The 21,694-nt window shown below is 36.7% G+C and overlaps 1 protein-coding gene across 1 annotated transcript in view; it reads right to left on the reverse strand.

Moving 5' to 3' along the window:
- Nucleotides 1-21,694, reverse strand: part of nwk (FCH and double SH3 domains nervous wreck) — a 493,235-nt gene that overhangs the window by 363,065 nt on the left and 108,476 nt on the right. Inside the window, exons 6-7 of the mRNA XM_090406304.1 lie at nucleotides 13,512-13,648; nucleotides 5,376-5,439 (exon numbers count right to left, since the gene is read on the reverse strand). Of these exons, the coding sequence (XP_090262430.1) occupies nucleotides 5,376-5,439; nucleotides 13,512-13,648 (201 nt within the window). The remainder of the gene's footprint in view (nucleotides 1-5,375; nucleotides 5,440-13,511; nucleotides 13,649-21,694) is intronic.

Consider the following 21,694-nt stretch of genomic DNA (forward strand, 5'->3'; position numbering starts at 1 on the left):
GCATTCCCTAGCCTGTGACTGCATCCTATTAGATATTCTAACCTGTTTATTTCAACTTCACACCACAGATTAAAAATCTGTGCATTCACTATCAACTTCCTTTCTGCATGGTTCTTCTGGTGAATTGGTCTGTGTGAAGTCTGCTGAATTATATTTAGTTGCAGGTACTTGTTTGTCTTTTTTTTTTCTTTTTAATATATATCCTTAAGATAAGATAAGATGCCTCCACTTTTTTGAGAGCTGCCAGGTTCTTTGTGGTTTCACTTGCTAGTAAAATTTTCTTTTTAATACTCTCCTAGTGCAGTGTTGTGCAAGTCTGAGCACCTTCATAGCACAATTGGAAGAATGATGGTCATTGCACCCTACAACTGGAAAAGGTCTAAGTTCAATTCTCATCATGATGAGAAGAATCTTTATATGGGTTTTTTCAATTAAAGGCAAGTTAGGTGAGGTGAGGCCTAAAAGTTATCACCACAACCAAGCAAGTAAAAGTATGGAGACCTTTGAATTCCTACAATTTGCACTTACAAAAGGAAGGCACCTGCACTGAGGTCAGTTCCTGCAAAGAAAAAGATAATCCTATACTGCATGCCTGCAAAAAAGATCCTGCACTGGAGTCTTCTCTGACACAAGTGCCTTGCAGAAAAGCAAGATTGTTATTTGCTTATAAAGTAGTTTAATTTAATCCCACTCCAATATTGAGCTTATAAGTATAGCAGATAAAATGAAGAATTAATTAATTAATGCTGACAAAATGCCCCTCACCTCCCTCTACTCAAAAAGTCAACAGAAGAAAAGTCAATGTGCAATGATCTGACAACCTCAAGAGCAAGATGGTAGAGTCAGAGCTTGGTAGTGGCTGCAAATCACCCAAAAGGTATGACTCTGACCTTGCAATCACCTAAAGTACCACAAACCAAAAAAACTTGTCTGCAGAACATTTTCCCTTTAAAACATCACAACCTGTAAAACACATTAGCAATGAATGGGAAACATAAATAGCTGGGGAAACTTTAAGGAATATAAGTTGAGAATAAATTTGGCAGGAATTAAATTGGATCAACTCATTAATAGTACAAAGAACAGGCAAGAAGTGTATAATGATATGATTTGTCAGTAGAGGTCAACTGCAAAAAAAAAAAAGATAGTGGTCTACTGACTGCAGCAAGTTAAATTAAATTTTTTATTTATTGTGTAACAATACCATGTAGATTTAGGCTGAATTTTATTGCATGATACCTGAGATTGAGATGCAGTGTTTGGTCGAGTATTATTAAAATCAGTGTGTGTGTGATCCAAGAAAATGGTCGTAAGAGTAACAACTTCACTCCCTCTCTTGATTAGAACAAAAGATGAATAACATCAGTAGAGTATATTTTACAGAGAAAGGGTGCAGTGAATGTAACATATGCATGGAGAGATGGTGAGGTATGCAGGTAGAGAGGTCATATAAAAAGTGAGCAGGTACAGATATGCATAAAGTGTAACATGCTAACAGACTATAAGGATTCATTTCAGATTAGGTACGTAAACTGATGCATTTGTGAAAATAAAGACAGAAGCTAGAACTTAAGTAAAACTGAATTTACCAGATGTAAAATTTTCACCTTAGTATCTAAAGCATCTTCAGTACACTGGCAATGGGCCATTTAAAATGAAAATAACAGAAGTATTTTAAAAAGTGCCACTATAGCATAAGTAAGACAGCAAATGGTCAAAAAATTCCTAATTTTTTTAAAAAAATACATATATACAATTATAAGACAATTAGAAATTTGTAGAAGAGTGATATAACACTGCTCATGAAAGGAGTAACTGAAGGATATCAGCTCTATTTAAATTTGGTTGATGTAGAAGGGCCTCACAGCTTTTATTGTATAATCATTCAATGAGGAATCTAGTTTTGTGTAAAAGCTTGGTCCCTTCCCCAAAGTACCCTATGTTTAGTCAAGATGTTTTGTTCAGCTAGTCCAGAATGCTCAGGTTCACAGCATTAGATGTAAGATTCCATATTGCATGCATATATATATATATATATATATATATATATATATATATATATATATATATATATACACACACCCTGTATTATCTCCTCATTTCACAAGAAGATAAGTAATTAATATATTAATATTTAAAGCCATATATTTCAGCCTAAGTATTATATATATATATATATATATATATATACACACACCCTGTATTATCTCCTCATTTCACAAGAAGATAAGTAATTAATATATTAATATTTAAAGCCATATATTTCAGCCTAAGTATTACAGACTATAATCTGTGGAAATGTTAGTTAATTACAAGGTAGAATGCAAACAATCGATTGATTTGAAACAGTGAGTGCCGTGCAATGTCATATATAAAACAACACAAAGGTATAACTGAAGAAACATCACACTGTTAGTTATTAATTAACTGTATTAAAAAACTTTAATGACGTGTGATTAGAATAAGATTCTTCCATATCTTAGATAGTGAGAGGAAGTTTTTCTGATTTAAGTTCAGATGGTGAATTAAGACTTCAGTGCTTTCTTTAAATAAATGTTGAAATTTATAGTGACACAAATGAAATAAGTATGTTTCAGACCATAAGATGTTGTGATCCATATCTATTCCATGCTTGGCCAAGCCAGATTTCTCAGATTTCCTGTTGCTGAGATTGGTGTTCTTGTATTCTCTTATCCAGTGAATCCAGTTTGTCCAAAGTAAGAACGACAGTGTGGCAATAAATAGAATGAATTGCTAGAAGCAGTCATGACTACTTTGTCAAGGAATGAGTTTAAGGAGGAATATGACAGGTATTGTGCAAGTAAGTTAGTGCAGACATGGCATTCCAAGTCTTCATATTTCATAGAGGTTCCTGTATAATAAATTTCATTTGATGCATAATAATATATGTTTTAATTTTTTTTTTAACTTATGGATCTGAGAGATTTTTTAGAAGTAAGACAGTTCAAAGCCTAGGGACCACGATATGAGAATTCATAGAAAACTTAGGGAAGTGACATCAATGGTAGAATCACATCACAAATATATTAGGAAGAAACTTGACATTGTTACCAATCAGGAATGTGTGAGCAGAGTTAATTTCAGGTGGTATGGATTACTTAAACAGAATGGGAGAGGAAATGTCAACAAAACAGGTGCTTGATTCCAAAAAAAAAAAGACTAGATAAATATCAAAATCTAGGTAGATTAATGTAGTAAGAAGTGCCTTAGACAAGCAAAATATAAAAGCTGATAATATTGAAGTCTTGACAGATAAAAATAAATTGGAAGAAAACTGGCAATAGGAAGTTAGAAATAATGTGAATATTTCATGCAGTATTATCAGTGGCGTAGCTAGAGCTTTTGCCACCTGGGGCGGTCCCTGAGTTTGCCGTCCCTCTCAATACACACCAAAAATACTACAAAAAGTCAAAACAACGTAGGGAAAGAAATTAAAACACTATGTTTGTTTATTTTAGTTGTAAGTATAGTTGTTGAAAACTAATTATTAATTAAGTAATAAAATTACTAAGTTAATATAAATAGAATAATCATCAAAAAATAAAATTGTCTCACGTGAAAAGTGCCGCCCGGGTCAGACCGCCCCCTCCAACCCCCCCCCCCAACTACGCCACTGAGTATTATCATAGTATTCTGTGTCCCCCTGCCTTGAGAGTGCATATCAGGAATTTGAATTTTTTTTTTTTTTTAATCAGACTCCTGTGAGCATCCTATATAATTATATTTTTGAATAGGAACCTTCATATAGATTTTCATTCACATAAATAAGGATTTAAGGATTTCTTTTTTTTTTTTTTTTCATCTTCACCATCTCATCTTCCTTTGCATACTAGGCCCAAATCACCTTTAAAACAACTTGCATCAATGCAGCTTCGGCTGAAACGTTTCTAGTAGTTTTTTTTAATAGTGAGAAGATTCAATACAGTAAGAGTATTTACTCTTGTCAGCTCTTATCAATAATCCATGAATATTTATGTTGCCCAGGAACAACCAAGAAGCAAAAGTTAGCACCTTGTTGAAATTCTATAACATATATAAAATATTCCATGTCATCATATGTGCAGATTTGGTCACATTGTTTTCAAGGGAATGAGGATGTATTTGAAAGGGTACAAGAGAAGATTTACTACGTCACTCTCAGATTCATGGAATGTCAGACACAAGGAGAGATTGAGAGAATAAAACTTCATATTGGAGGCTTAATGGATTGTATACAGCACTCAGAAAGGATTAAAATGGAATTTAATACTTCCTATATATTTCGTCTCAGTAAATGAGACATCGTCAGGGATTACAAAAAAACTAATGTAACATAAAAACAAATAACACACAATACTAAGCCCAACCACGTGGGTGACACTAACATCCTATCTAGGTGGAGCACCCTCTAAGGGCGGTTGTAGGTGGCCTGGAATGTAAAGTGGGACCTCTGGTGATAAGTGTTTCCCATATCTTAGGAAGCTTAATGCAACCATAAAGAGAGACTATTCTTAGAATCAGCAACAGCTCTCAGAAATCAACTGAATCTCAACAAATATGGTTGCATTAAGCTTCCTAAGATTTAGGAAATGCTTATCACCAGAGGTCCCACTTTACATTCCAGGCCACCTACAACCGCCCTTAGAGGGCGCTCCACCTAGATAGGACTTTAGTGTCACCAACATGGTTGGGCTTAGAATTGTGTGTTATTTGTTTTTATGTTACATTAGTTTTTTGGTAATCCCTGAAGATGTCTCATTTACTGAGATGAAATATATAGGAAGTATTAAATTCTGTTTTAATCCTTTCTGAGTGCTGTATACAATCCATTAAGCCTCCAATATGATGTCATCACAGCACTTAAGCCTCTACACACAGAGAATAAAACTTGCAGAACCTCTGTGAATAGAAGAAGAGGGGAATATGATTGAGACATATGTTGGTGATGGGTTGTTACCAGATTAATGTGGAGGAGATTTTTCATAGAGTAAAAGGGAGGCAAGGGTAGAACTAGAGGCCATCCATGGAAGCTATATAAGGATGCGAGCAGGAGAGTGAGAAGTAGGTTCTTTGCATCGAGTGAATGGAAAGTAGAATGCATTGCCTGAAAATGTGAGTGCAAAAACTGAGTGAGTTTAAGGCACAGTTCAATGATCTTTTTGCATGAGAGAGTATGGGCCTCCCATGATGATCCCTTTGACTCCATGGAGGTCAGATGTTAATAATAATAATCAATTAATAAAATTAATTGGGATTCTACATGCTCAAATAACCACTGTTTTACTGATTAATCTATCAGGTAGATATTAAAATAATATGACCAATATTACAAATAACTATCTGCATATTATATGCAAAGAATGTTTTTTTTTTACCTTTGTACTGTTCTTTTGTAATGAAGAAATAGACTGAAATATTCTCCCTTTTTTCTTCTTTAACCTAAAAGAAGATGTAGAAATTACAACTCAGATGAAATTTTCAATGCACATTATGTTGTTTTTACTTTCTGTTGGCTGATAAAAAAGTAAATGAATAACTTGCATTTAAATTGCAGTTTATATGAATCTAGAAAACTTGATGCTGCTCAAATCCATAAACTCAATGGATTTTTTTCTTTAATCTTCTTCCGTCCGATTTTGTTCTGTATATTACACCCAAATCACCAGCCATGACCAAGTAACTTGGCTTTTTTCTAAACCTAACTCATAATGGGGAATTTAATTCTATCCTCATCTAATATATCTGCCAATGTTGATGTCTAGTCAGTTCATTTTTTTACAAAGAGAGAAAACCCGTTTTTTCTGATAAAAATCTACCTTCGTATGAGACAACCTCCACTTGAAAAATCCTCAATAATCCTTGCATTCTATATGAGATTCAAAGCCAAATCTTTAGTATGCAATCAAAGGATACTATAACCACTGCACTATGCAATGCAGGTGTTTTTTTTTTTTTTAAAAATAGGAATGCTGTATTAAGTGATTTCATTTTCAAAAGGTAAAAAAAAACCATCAACATTAATAAAAGAATTCTAGCAATTTAATTATTTGTAATTTACACACACCAATAATTGTCCGGACATCCCTGTCATTTGAAGTTATGAAACATTCCAGGTTTGTTAAGAACATAAAAACCGATGAACAGATAGTACAAAAGCAGTAATTCATCGAAGCAGTTGAATACAGGTAGTATGGTGGCAACACGACGTGAACTCAGTGACTTCAAGAGAGATGTCATCGTGGGCCATCACATTGGTAGCATGTCCATACGTGCCATTGCTGCTCAACTGGAGCATCCAAAATCAACAGTTGGCAATGTAATCAACAAATGGAGAAGTTCTGGCATCACTAGTGCAGGAAAACACTCAGGGTGGCCGCCGAAAATTACTGACACAAACAGGAGGGTGTCAAAACGGGTGGCACAGACCATCCATGATGAGTTCCAGAGCACCACTTACACCATACTAAGCACTAATACTGTATGAAAAGAATTCCATTTACTGGGTTTCCATGGAAGAACAACAGCATGCAAGCCGAATATAACAACAACGAACAAGGCAGCTCATCTGGCCTAGTGCAAAGAGTGTGTGAACTAGACATTTGACCAGTGGAAAACTGTCCTCTGGAGCAATGAATCAAGGTTCACCTGTTTCTGGTCTGATGGCAGGGTGTGGGTATGGAGGTGGAAGAGTAATGGTGTGGGACCACATGGTTTCATGAAGGCAGCTCAATAATCAGGTGCTATCTACACTGAGTTTTTATGGAACAGACCCGTGTTACTATCAAGATGACAACGCCCCATGCCACAAATCAGCACTGTTATGGAATGATATGAGGAGATGGGTGTTAAATGACTGCCCTGGCTTGCACAGAGTCCTGATCTCAATCCCACTAAACACCTGAGGGATGAATTGGAGCAGCGATTGAGGTCCAGAGCAGTGATGTCTGCTGCATATTGGTCGAAAGCCTCCTTCAAAGGGTGAGGGGGGGGGTTGATCAAAGCCAAAAAGTGGACATACTCGATATTAGGGTTCACCTGATGGTATCAATTGTAAATTGCTAAAGTGCCCAGACAATTATTGGTAGATAGTGTGTGTGTGGGCACACACGCATGTATATACACATACACATCTAAATACATACATGCATATGTGTTTAATTTTTTAGTGCAACATGTTTTCATATGTGGTACACCTTAATTCCAGAAGTTAAATTAAGAGATAAATAATAGTTCATCAAAACACAAACAAAAAAGAAAAAATATATATGCTATCACAAGACTTAGTAATAATGTTTGGTTCATCAGTGACATCAAAATTCAATAAAACTGGAAATGAAATAGCAACAATTTGAAGCTTTACTATATAAATTCTTCCAAAATCAATCCACATAACAGTGACAACTACAAAAAATGTCAGTGGAGCTCAATAAAAGTGAATAAAATGTAAATATTAGAATGCATAATACTTATGAGAAAGAAACAGCCATCATATCTCACTCCTTCCCCACATACACACATGCACACAAAGCACTAATTTAACTGTATGAAATTCTGAATTTTTAATACAGGGATATGTAAGGACACTGTCTATCCAAATTAACACAGAAGTAGCTTATGTTGCATATGAGTAAAATGAAATAAAAATATAATAAGACAGTACAAAAAACTCACTGCTCCTGCCTAGCTCCAAAAACTGAACTAAATTTCAGTGCAAAAAAAGCAAACACTGGCAGTATCTGTTGATATATGCAAAACAAAATGGTCATTATGTATAATGTTCTCACCTCAATTATTATAAAATGGATTCTTTCAGAGTCCGGGGGAGGCTGCGTTGGAATTAACCCAGACTTACAGGATGAATATACTGTGTATGTTAATTGCAAGTTTCCTTCATGCTTTACTTAGAAGAGAATACTTTTGTAAGATTGTTCAAGAATTCTCCTGAGGTCAATTGCTCATATAGCACACTAAATAGAAACCAAGGACTTTTGCTTCATGACATCTAGAAGTTACTGATTAGTGTATGTAATATTCACAACCTCTCTTATGTCAGCAATCACATACATTTACATAACAATGTATAGACTACATATGATGTGGCTAATGATACACATGATTAAACTATCAATCCAATATTTTTCAATTTATAGAAATAATGGCCATAGGAAACGTTTGACTGTTTTGTTTGTTTGTGTTTAAATATTATTATTATTATTATTATTGAGTAACCTCCATGGCATCAACAGACTTATCGTTGCTGGTTGCCCACTCAACCAGCAACAAGTCCATCATAAAGAGCTTTGAAGTTATTTAAACTACCTGCACTCACAACGAACTCAGGCAATGCATTCCACTCACTAATAACTAAAAAATCTACTCCTCACACCATTCTTCACCACATTGTTATACAACTTCCAGGAATGGCAACTAATTCTCCCCATCTTAACATCCACTCTTTTTATAATTTCTTCCGTATTAATCTGATAGAATCCCTTAACTAACTTGTTCTCTATCATATCTCCTCTTTTCCTCCTATCCACCTACCTCTATAATCCACATTCTCTCAGTCTTCATAGCCAACACTCTAGAGCCCTGATACCATTTCGGTTATTCGTCTTTGGACCCTCTCTAGCGTTTCCACATCACAATGAAAACTAGGTGACCAAATCAGAGCACAATAGTCCATATATGGTCTGACCAATGCCTTATATAGAGGCACCTCCTTATCCCTACATGTCAATGTACTTTTTATCATAGCAGCTATACGATGTGAATTCTTTGCAACACGTGCAATGTGCCCACAGACCGTCAGTCCACTGTCCACCATTACTCCAAGATCTCGAATCTCATCTACTTCCTGAAGTACAGCTCCACCAATACAATACGTAGCCTTATATCTCTGCATCCCAAAGTGTAACACCTTGCATTTATTAACATTAAAACTGCAACCTCACTCATTTGTCCAGGCTAAGAGTCTATTCAAATCTTTCTGTATAGAATTAACATCAGCACTACTCGTGATAATTCTACCTAACTTTGGATCATCAACAAACATTTGAAGATTCTAGTCAATCCACATGAAATATCACTAACAAACAAGTTAAACAGTAGGGACCCAAGAACCACCAGTCATCTTCCTTTTCTGAGACACAGTTCCATAATACACAACTTGCTGGTATCATTCACAGAGCAAATCTCCAATCCATCAATAAATATACCACTTCTTAGGAACCTTCCCCACTTCAAAACTTTCATTAAATAACCAGGACAAGGACATGGCTAACTCTTTTGCACATTCTTTAAAAATACGTGGTGATATGTCATCCATTCCCGCAGCCTTATTAACATCTAACCCGAGCAACACTTGATACACCTCCGATTCTTTCACCTTTAATTCTACTAATTCTTGCCTCACTTCTACGCGTTGCACAGTATCATTCACACCACCGTGATATAGTGTTTGTTAAATAATTGCACTAGATCATTTGCTATGGTTACTTTGCTACCATAACTATTCACCAGCATCAACCTGCCATAATTATGTTTCCTCATGCTTGCCACATAGCAGAAAAATTCCCTTGGATTAGCTTTGACCTGACTGGCCAATCTCCTCTCATATTCTACATTTTCTTTTTTAACCATGCTTGTCACTTTTCTAGCCTACACTTTATATTCTTCATGCATCTGTTCACTGCAAACTGTCTTGTACTTCCACCATAACAACTTCTTTTTGTAACATTGCTTGCTTTATTTCGCTGTTCATCCATCTCACTCCTACTCTATTTATTCACTTAACTCTTGGTATACAGTTATGTATTGCTTGTGTTAGATACTACCTTATCATTTCCCATGTACTGTCAACATCTTTTCTACACAATTCATCAATCCAATGTATTGATGCTAGTTGACTACAGATCTAGTGCAATTATTTAACAAACACTATATCACGGTGGTGTGATTGATACTGTGCAACGCGTAGAAGTGAGGCAAGAATTAGGAGAATTAAAGGTGAAAGAATCGGAGGTGTATCAAGTGTTGCTCGGGTTAGATGTTAATAAGGCTGTAAAGATTGAAGCTGTTTGGTGTGATAATCACCCACCTCATAGTTCCACATATAGACCTTCTTGATAACAACTTTTTCCTGTGACTACCTCCCAAACCAATACCTCATGATTCACTTTCACCAACAGGTGGCAGTGTTGATACGTCATTCACAACCACATCCTGTGAGGATGTCACCAAAATTAATATCGCTAAACATCATGTTGTTTCCATCACATGCTGCTTTAGATAGTTATCTTGCAGAAACTCAACAAATTCACTCTCCTTGTTACTATATACTATCTCTTCTTTCCAATCCACATTCTATAATTAAAATCTCCTGGTAGAATCATCTTTCTTTTACTTGCCCAACTAATTTGTCTAAACATTTCACAATCAATACTCTCCACATTTCCTGGCCTATAACAGCATCCAATTAGATATACTATTTTACTTATCTCAACTTCACACCAAACAGCTTCAAAATCTTTACACGTACTACCATTTTCCACTTCCACTCTTGAAGGACACAATTCTTCTGCTACCATTATCAATATTCCCACTCCTCTCTTGACCTTCCTATCCTTTTGGAAAATTCTATATCCCACCATTTCAAGTTTGACAGTATACCATCCTCAGTCAACAAAGTTTCACGTATGCAAATTATCTTTGGGTATACTGATTCAATCAATGCTACTAATGCAGCTTTTTTATTTCTGATACTCTGTGCATAGTATACAAGCATAACAATTCTCCACTCTTTGAGGGCATCCTATGAACACAATCACTCTTTACTCTCTCTCTACTACAGTGCACTTCTCTATTCATCCTGGCCATCCCTGTTTCCCTGATCCTGACTGATTTTCATTTATATTCTTATCATCTCCATCGTTTTGCACTGCATCACTTTGCTCTGCTATAAATCACTTCCTCACCTTTGTATCCATCCTGTTCCTATCTTTCCACAACCTGCTTCTCAACCTCTCTGACTCTTAGTGATACTAATTTTATATGAATCCTATGTACTCTTAGTAAACAACAATCACTCCAAATGACCAATGCCAAACCCATTCAAATGCATTCCATCAGCTTTCAACCATTCTGACTTCCCTTCGAATTCATTCCATACATTCACAAACTGAACACTCTCCACCTGACACAATTCAGCCATCTTGTTATTCATTATCACTGCTCTCCTTCTCGGCTTACTACTGTCATATCTGAGCAACAAACAACCACTTTCCTAATGATACTGTTATTCTTCATCTTCTGCAACAGGTTCAAATCCCTTTCCACATTCTTTGTCTCGCTATTCAAGTCGTTTGTGCCTGCCACCATGCCTGTTCCTTCCTTCTATGCAAACTATCTGATATTTGTTTTATTGTACCACATGTAAAACATGTCTTGTGAACTTTTTTACTACACTTTTAATGATTGAGTCACCATATAAAACAACCCTATCATCCTTAGATACTTGCTTCTTATTAACTTCCTTGTCAATTACATTAGTTATGCTCTGTTTTAAATGTTCAATTTCCTCCTCCATACACATACGCTGACTTATCATTTTCATTTACTCTTGCCTAAGCTTTTCCACATTACTTGTATTATTGCAGCATGTCTGTCCATTTTCTGATTAATCCTGGTAATGGATTAATCAGAAAATGTTCTCATTTTTGGAATATCCTAGCCTTTCATTGCACTTCTCGCATAATATAATATGTTCCTTTTTATCTTTTGATCGAACACTGCATAAATCTTTAACATTTTTGGATGCATACATAAAACAATTGTTACATCTTATCCACTGCAAAAAGTCTAAGGAAAAACTATCTATGAGTTGAGATCTTCTGTGCTACTGGCATACGCTTCTTTGCTGCTATTTTTATAATGTTAACTTGCACTTCCACATTAATCCAGATAACCGAATCGAACATTTAAAAAAACCACAATACCAAAGTACAATGATTATATCCAGTCTGGCTATCACAAAAGCACTATTTGTAAATCAAAATATTTGTAATTAATCCATCTTAATTAAATATTTTCAACTCTGCATGTGTTATTTATTCAGAATAAAGTACAATCTATCTTCAATGTAATCATGTGCTGTCCTCTATAGAGGATCAAAGTGCTATCAATGTCTTCAGCATCATAATGACCAGTCCAGAGATTCTGATTGGCTATATCTGGATAGATCAGTCCTAGATCAACCCTTATATATATAATGGAATTACCATACCTTCCTTCCTTCCTTCCACTAATTAGTAATATTGTTTGCGTTTATACTTAAAGTTAAATAACTGGTTACAGAACTTTGATTTAAGTCTCGGTTTTGGTACAGTTCCAAGGGAATGGAAAGTGGTCAAAATAATTCCTTTGCATTAGAGAAGGTTTCTGAGAATGCAGTAGCAAATTACAGATCAATCAGAATCTCAGGTAAATACTGTTAAAATTCATCAAAAAGAGAATTCAGAAATTAGTAAATAGGAATATGATACTCTATGAGGAGCTATATGGTTTTGCGAAGGGTCAGCCTTAGTAATTCACTAACTTTTTATAATCAAGTGATAACTGAGTTAGATAAGGGAAATGGCTAAACAATGATTGTGCTGGATTTTGCAAAAGAGGGTGGTTGCTGGACAGATATCAGAAAGTGGTATACGGAGAAAGCAGGTGACTAGTGGTGTATCACAAGGTTCCCTGCTAAGACCACTACTGTAATTTGTACATAAAAATACAGGCCTCCATGAAGTCAAGAGACTCATCGCGAGAAGTCCTTCCTAGGAAACACAAAGTATATCATACCACTCCTTCAACTCATTGAACGTTCTTGCTCTCACCACTCTATCAGGCAATGCATTCCACAATTCCACCACCCTCCACACAAAGAAACCACTCCTCACCCTCTTGCTCAATGCTTCCTTTCATACTTTCCAGGGATGGCCCCTTGTCATCGCTCCTTCCCACTGCTCCAAAGAACTCCCCAGTGTCCACCCTGTAACTGCCTCGCAACAGTTTAAAAGTCTCGTTCATATCACCTCTCCTTCTATCTACCAAACTCTGCAGTACATATTCCCTCAGATGATCCTCATAACTAACATTGTACATTCCTGAAACCATCTTTGTTATCTGATTCTGCACCCTCTCCACAGTTAATTTATCCCCTTCAAATCCTGGGGGCCAAATTTGAGAACAATAGTCTAAGTGTGGTCTGATCACAGAACACACATGTGTGAGAAAAGAATAAAAGGCTGGATTCATTTAAAATAAAAATTAACTGGCACATGAAGGATTATGCAAAATCTGATGAATCAGTAGATGGTACAGCAGTCATAGTAAGAATTATTTATCTCCACTGCTGTACACATGCTGTTTTTTAGATACAACTGACTCCCAGTGCACTTGGTATAGTAATCTTACAAAAATAAACTTCATAGTAATTATAAAAATTATGTATTGGCACTTACTTTTCTTCAGCATCATGTGCTTTTTCTCTTGCCTCGTGTGCCATGTGTTCCTCTTCAAAATAAAGCTTTTTTGTTTTGTCCAATTCAATAACACACTGTTGTATTTCTTCATGCATTTTTCGCAGATTATCAAAACACTATAAATTGAAATCAGTTTCATATTAAATTAAAATACAGAATTTCTTCAGAGGAGGAAGTATTTCTCCTACTAATTCAATTTTCCCTTCAATTATATCTCTTTAAATAATAAAGCTTAAATAGTATTTAAATAGTTAACTTAATCATGTTTACTCCGATCAAATTGTATGCTTGTCTTATCTGAAACCCTGCTGAAAATGTATTCCTGTCTTCTACAACCATAAAGCTAACAAAACTTAATATCAGAATGTCTCAAATTAACATGTAGTCTAGTATGATGCTTAGGCATCGATTATCATTCATGTTTTTGTGTAAAAGAGGAAACATATGCTTAGAGAAAATAATTTACAACTTTGTTTACAGAATAAATTAGTAGTTCAATATTTTACCTTGGTCATGAAGGCATTTTCATTTGCACAAAAATATGAGCAATGCACATGCATGGAAGCAGAAAATTCAGAGACAGTGCAAAAAAGGTGAAATCAGATCTCCTGAAGTCCTAATTGGTGCTATCTAAAGGTGAAGTGAGGGATTCTTGCTTGTTTAGCTCAGTCTCAAGATGAGTCTTCCTATATTTTTATTAATGAGATAATCAAATATATTTAGGTTGAGGAAATTAGGAGTACTGTGGCAGATTACAGAAACATAACTCTGATTATTTTCCACCTCTATATAAAAGAGAAGTTTCCATCATCCCGTGGTCAGTATCAACAGAATGGTGAGCAACTCCATGGTCTACAATTCGCAAGAGTAAGAAATACTGTAGGTGATAGAGATGATGAAAACGATCTTTTGGTTGAATGGATAAGGGCAACTAATTTTTTGTGAGGGTTAAAGAAATCTGTATGTTACATTTTTGAATAAAAAGTGAAAGTTTTTCTAATGTATCCCCAGATCAAATAAATGATTTGGGGAGGGGGGGGGGAGACCATGCAACTCACAACTGTGCAATGTTGTAAACATATAGCTCATTAGTACTGCAGTTAAGCTAGAGTTTATTTTTTACATAACAAACAAACCCTATTCTAGATACTAAGTGGAACTTTTTCATGCCATTTCAGGCATCCAATAAGCAGAATAGTAGTCTCGTATTATTATTATTATTATTATTATTACCACTCCAAGACTTCATGGAGTCAAAGACTCATCTGGGAGGTCCTTTTATCACACACACAGCTAATCATACCGTGTTTTAAACACATTCAAACTCTTTGCAGACACCACATTCTCAGGCAATGCATTCCAATCATTCACAACTCTGCACAAAAAAAACCTGCTTCTCACTCCCCTACTCACACCCTCTTTATACAGTTTCCAGGGATGACCTCTGGTTCTCCCATGATCTCCCACTATTCTCTGTAAAACTTCTCCAGCATTGATCCTATAACAACCCCTTACCAACTCATAGGTCTCTATCATATCCCCCCCCTCTTCCTCCTGTCCACCAGACTCTGCAAATTACATCTTCTCAATCTTTCCTCATACGCGACATTCCAGAGGTCAGAAACTACCTTAGTCAGTCTCCTTTGGACCCTTTCCAACATCTCTTCATCCTTCTGAAAACCCGGTGACCAAATCTGGGCACAATAGTCCATGTGTGGCCTAATTGAAGCCTTATACAACGGAACAAGAATCTCCCTACTTCTGCATGTCAGTGTCCTCCGCATCATTCCCAGAAGCCTTTGTGTTGTCTTCACAATTTTGGCGATGTGTCTCCTAAATTTTAGATCCTTATCCGCTATCACCCCCAGATCTCTTATTTCCTCCACTTCCAATAATATACTCTCACCAAGCATAAATTCTGCATCCCATCTTTGTTTTCCAAATTTTAAAACCTTACATTTTGCAACATTGAACTCACATCCCCATCTGCTTGCCCAATCACTCAATCTATTCAAGTCCCTCTTGCAAGGGCCACAACATCTTCACTACTCTTTATGGTTCATCCCAACTTTGCATCATCTGCAAACAACTGAATATCTCCATCCAAATCTTTACCTATATCATTAATATACAAGTTCAACAGTAATAGCACTAAAACAGACTCCTGAGACACTCCACTAGTGACTTTCCTTTTCCTGGATATTGCTCTCCCATACACAACTTGTTCATACCTATCAGATAGCCAGTCTCCAATCCAATGTACCAATCTAATATCCAACCCCATCTGTGTATTTTGACTGTCAACCTATCATGAGGTACTCTATCAAAAGCCTTTGCAAAATCCAAGTATATTACTGTGTATCCTTTTCCTCTGTCCAAGGAAGCAGTCACTTTATTGTAATAAGTAAGTAGATTACTAAAACATGACCTCCCTTTAGCAAATCCATGCTGTCCATCAAAGATAATACCTTTGTTATCAACCCAACTCTGGATCCTAGTTCTCACAAGCTTCTCCAACAACTTAACCACAACACCTGACACACAGATAGGCTTATAGTTTGATGCTTGAGTTCGATCACCTCCTTTATGAAGTGGCACAATCTTGCCCTCCTTCCACTCCTTAGGAACTTGACCAAGTGCAAGACTCATATTAAAAAAATATGTCAAGGAATGTGTCAACTCCCTGGCACATTCTTTCAGAATACGTGGTGATATATTATCAAGTCCCACAGCCTTATTAACATCTAGTTTACTCAACTCCCCATATACCTCTTGCTCACTTACAGTCAGTCTCTCCTACCCATCATCGACTGCTCTCAATCCCTCCGTGAAGTCACATTCACAAGATTGAAAGATCTTTATGAACTGCTCATTAAGTATCTCCACCACACATTCCGCATCAGCTGTATTTATACATTTTCTCCAATCAATGTCATCCTTACATAATTATTCTTTCTTTTGCTGGCTACAAATCAAAAGAACTCCTTAGGATTCTTTTTGGCTTCATTGGCCAACTGCTGTTCATACCTCTCTTTAGCTACCCACACCAACCAAGTCACCCTCCTTGCCTGGTCTTTGTAGACCTCATGGAATTAGTTATTTCCACTTCTCTTATGCTGCCTCCACAATTCCCTTTTTCTCTGTATCGCATGCTTAATCTCTTTATTTATCCATCTCACACCCACCTTATTTAACCTTTCACCCTTGGAATACATTTAGACATTGCATCTACTAAAAAGTTTTTGAAAATCCTCCAAGCTGCATTGATCTCTTTTCCAGCTAACTCCTCATTCCACGCTAAACCTGCAAGCTGTCTCCTTAGCTCTTCATAATCCCCCCCCCCCTTGTAGTTCCACATATACTCTTTTCTCACAGAGGTCCTCGCACTGCTGGCAACCACCCAGGTAATCACCTCGTGGTCACTCTCATCAATTGGTGGATGATTTGACACCTCATTGATAATTACATCCTCTGATGAGATGACCAAATCCAAGACCCTTAATCCTTGTGTGCCCTCTGTTACATACTGTCTGAGGTAGTTATCCCTGAATGATTCAAGAAACTCATTTTCTTTACTTCCAGTTGCCATCTCTTCATTCTAGTCTATATTGCCATAATTAAAATCACCCATAATGATCACCCTTTTCTTATTTGCTTGGCTAATTTGACTATACATTTCACTATCACCGCCATCCACATTGCCAGGTCTATAACAACATCCCACCAGGTATTTGATTCCGTTCACCTCTATCTCACACCATACTGCCTCAAAACCATTGGCACTATTTCCCTCTTGCATCTCTACCTTGTATGGACATAACTCTTGCTCTATCATCAATAGCACTCCCCCTCCTTTTTTACCCCTTCTGTCCTCATGAAACACATCATACCCTTCCATCTCTATTCCTGTCAGGATGTCATCCTACGATGCATCACTTATTCCGACAATCTTTGAGTGAACAGACGCAATTAGTGCAACCATTTCATCTGCCTTGTTTCTTATACTTCTAGCATTTGTATACAAACACAACAGCTCATATCTGGATCTAGAGCTTCCACTGATACCACTCACTCGATGTGATCTCTCCATGCTTGACTGGGCCATTTCCATTTCTGCTTCTTTATTTTAAAACCCTTTTCAATTCCAACTGTTTCCTCTTGATCCCTGGTCATCCCATTCCTTTCCTGCCTACACATGTTCACCTCCTCTTGGAGCATCCACTTTTCTCATGCTGTGTACCCCTGTCCACCCTGAGCTTCCCCGTTTCCCTGCTCCTCTTGCACACCCATTCTCTCATTTTCTATACTCATACCACTCACTTCCTCAGTCATAACCACCTCTTGAATCTCTCCTGTCTTACTCTTCTGCTCTTCCACATCACTTCCCACTCGATCTGATTCATTCTCTCTATTCACTTCTCTACCTTCCAGCAGCAGTCTCTCCAAGCGACTCATACCATAACCACTCAAATGCAGTCCACCATCGCTCCCATACAGCTCACTTCGTCCCTCAAACTCATTCCACACATTAACAAACTCGTCTCCTCACACATTTCAGCCAGCATATCATTCATAATCCTTGCTCTCCGCCTCATTTCACCACAGTCATACCTGGGAAACATGCTAACTACCCTTCCTGTCACACTATTCTCTTTTATCCTTCTAAGCAGCCTCCTGATATCCATTCTGACACACACTTTGTCCTCTCTCAAATCATTCGTACCTATTAACTCTTTTGCTCTCTCCTGCCTCATATCTAATGCCTCAATCATTCTACTCATTTTAGTGCCTGGAAAACATACCTTGTGCATTCTATCCTCCAGCACACCTTTAATAATGGAGTTGCCATACAACGCCACTCACTCATCTTTCGTTAACTCTTTCATGCCATCATTATTCATTTCAATAGTTTACCCGAATTTTCTTAATTTCATTCTGCATCCATTTTATTTCTTGCCTCATCCAATCCAATTCAACTTCCAAATCTCGTGAGACATTTTCTCTATCATTCAATCTTTCTAACTCTCAACCCCCCTTTTCTCACTTTCACTCTCATTCAACCTTCTTTGTTTCCGTACTTTCGGTCCAACATGCGTCCAACTTTCGCTATCGTTCTATTCATTTTCACACTCATTCATCTTTCTTTGTTTCTGTACTTTCAGTCCAACATGCGTCGAACTTTCACTATCATATATTTCTTTTTTTGCTATTATCCATTCTTTCGATTTCTGCATCATGCCATTTCTAGTTTCATTCGTTCTCTCAATTTCGTTTCCTTCTGCCACTCTCACCTCACTTTCGTCCCTTTTAACATCCGTTACGGTTTTCAAATCATTCTTTTTCTTTTTTACTGATTTTTTAACATTTTTCACCTCTCCTCTCACCATCCTTCTCTTTCAAATGTGCACTCATTTTCCCCGCAACAATCTTGCTACTAACACTTTCTGTCATCAATTTCATATTTGCATTCATCAATTCCTCATTCAGGTCACACTTCGCACACACCCTCCTTCCATCTGCACCAAATATCCACAAATCATTTATGTAATCAAAAGATTACATATAACAGACCTCACTTAACGAAACGAATGAAATCTAAATTAAAGTCATAAAATGACAATGCCGTCGCCATTTTATGCAGGTTACTAAGTCTAATAATAATGATTTCATAATTAAGTTTTGGCAAAAAAAACTCCCCCACACTAATAAAACAACATTTTATTAGTGTGGGGGAGTTTTTTTAGCCAAAACTTAATTAGCACACAACGTTTACAGTCTCTCTTACTCAAACAATTACGCATATATATTTAATTATTTTTAGAAAACTTATCCCAATCAGGAGCTCTTCTTATACATGTCACTGCACTTGACTCACGAGCGCCCTATAGGAATACAAGAAGATTAGGTGTGAGATGAATTTCTTACCCCAAGACATTCACAAATATTCATGCCCTCTGAACACTGATTGGATAGAGATAAAATCTTATAATAAGAATGAAGATGAATTTATTGAGTGCTGCAAGTCCACTTATTCAAGCAGCATGTGAGAGAAGAAACTTGAAGTCAAAGAATGTTATACCTGATCATAGTGTCATTGGAGGGTTTCAGTTAAAGATTTCACTGTTCTGCTGTCAGAACAGTGAAATCTTTAACTGAAACCCTCCAGTTTGTTTCATTGATCAAGCTGTACTGGCCGGAGAAGTGATTCAATATATGGATCTTCCATTCATAAAAGGTTACATGTTGAAGTACAAAGTACAAAATTATGAACCAAAGATAACGTTAGGTTCAGTCCCATGGTATCAGTTGCTGGATGGGAAGGATATCGATAGTACATGAAAAGCATTAAAACCATTTAAATACAATCTTAAGCAAGATTCTTTCATGTTACACGATGGTCAGATTTATATCCATAAATTCTACAAATGAATTATTAAGTAAGAGATTCTCATGATATGGAAGGAATACTGTGTTCATAAGGAAGATGCCTGTTAGGTGAATTACAAGTATTATCTTCTTCTTCCCTTCACGTATTAGGCCTAGTGGCCTGTTACGAGGCTATCCTTAGCCCTTCTAAACCGTACCCATCCTGAGGATAAGGTGGCTAGCCCTATGCCTCCCAGTGTTTCCTATGTCTGTAGATGTATGTGTTCATGAGGTCAGTTTGCCTGCTTGCAGGAGGGAAAACCCCAGATAAATTGGGGAGAAAAACCCTGCAGTCCACACCCAAGACTGGCTAACTTGGCTATGTCTGAGAAAAATCCTTAAGCTCCTCACGGCAGCGATGGGAATCGAACTCAGGACACTCCTTTCCCAGGCATATGGTTGCGAAGCGCATAGCCACTCGGCTAACCGGCAGACACAAGTATTATATGAAAGCTAATTCTGAGTATGAAAATAAACTAGCTCTGCAAGTTTTAAAAAACAATCCAAAGGAATTCTATTGTGAATAATATAAAATATATGTACAAAGTTAAGATAAACGAGTAAATAAAATGTATGTAAAAAGTTCAGTATCTACAATAATACTCATACTGAAAAGTATACTTGCACATATCCAAATTCAACTCTAATAATTTTCTTCTAATTTTCTTACTTCCAATGGTTTCACAGATCTCTAGAGTATCATCAAGAGTGATCAGATTTCATGTAGGCCAGAGAAAACAGATTGTTTTCTCTGGCTTCTGACCGTGTCCAATCCTCACTTTCTTATGATATACCCTGTTAGTAGGTATCTGTCTGGAACTATACAAATGAAGATGGGCTAGCAATTTGGAATTTAGCTGACAAATTGTATTCTGTATTGGCTTAAGCTGAGATAAATGGCACAATATAATGAAATTTCATGCTGTCTGGGATGTCACCCAGTTAAACAAGGTATTGCTGGGTTTTTTTTTTTTTTTTAAGGGAACCAGGATGAAAAGTCAGTTATTGGAAAAAATTATAACTCAACATTAGCAGAATATTCTGCTAATGTTAGGCACCATCAGCATAGCAAGCATCAACTAAAAAGAAATGGAACAAGCAGAAGAATTAGAGAAGTGCCACATCATCATATGCATTACAGAAACAAGGAAGAAAACAAGTGATATTCTTCTAAATACCATACATCATATGCAGGCAATAATGATCAGAAAAAAAGGAGTAGCTATAGTATTTGACATTAAAAATCAGATAATCTTGAATGGCAGGCAACATTAAGTAGAACGATGTGGGCAATACTAAAATGCGAAAATGAACAATGAGACATACAGTATGTTCTACTATGAAGGAAGTAATTTTTTTTTGAGTCATTAGAGAAGGAAGATGAGAAAGGAAAATTATTATTATTATTATTATTATCCAGGCCTCCATGAAGTCAAGAGACTCATCGTGGGAGGTCGTTTTTAGGAAACACAAAGTTTATCATACCAGTCCTTGAACCCATTGACCGTTCTCGCTCCAACCACTCTCTCAGGCAATGCATTCCAAGGTTCAACCCCACTCCACACAAAGAAACCATTCCTCACCCTCTTGCGCACAGCCTGCTTTCATAAGTTCCAGGTATGGCCCCTTTTCATTGCTCCTTCCTGCCGTTCCACCAAGTGAAAGAACTCTCCAATGTCTACCCTGTAACTGCCTCTCAACAGTTTAAAAGACTCGATCATATCACCTCTCCTTCT

The sequence above is a fragment of the Typopeltis vanoorti genome, chromosome 16 (assembly GCF_054136105.1).
Source record: "Typopeltis vanoorti isolate ZY-2024b chromosome 16, IOZ_Tvanoo_1.0, whole genome shotgun sequence".
Taxonomy (NCBI): Eukaryota; Metazoa; Arthropoda; class Arachnida; order Uropygi; family Thelyphonidae; genus Typopeltis; species Typopeltis vanoorti.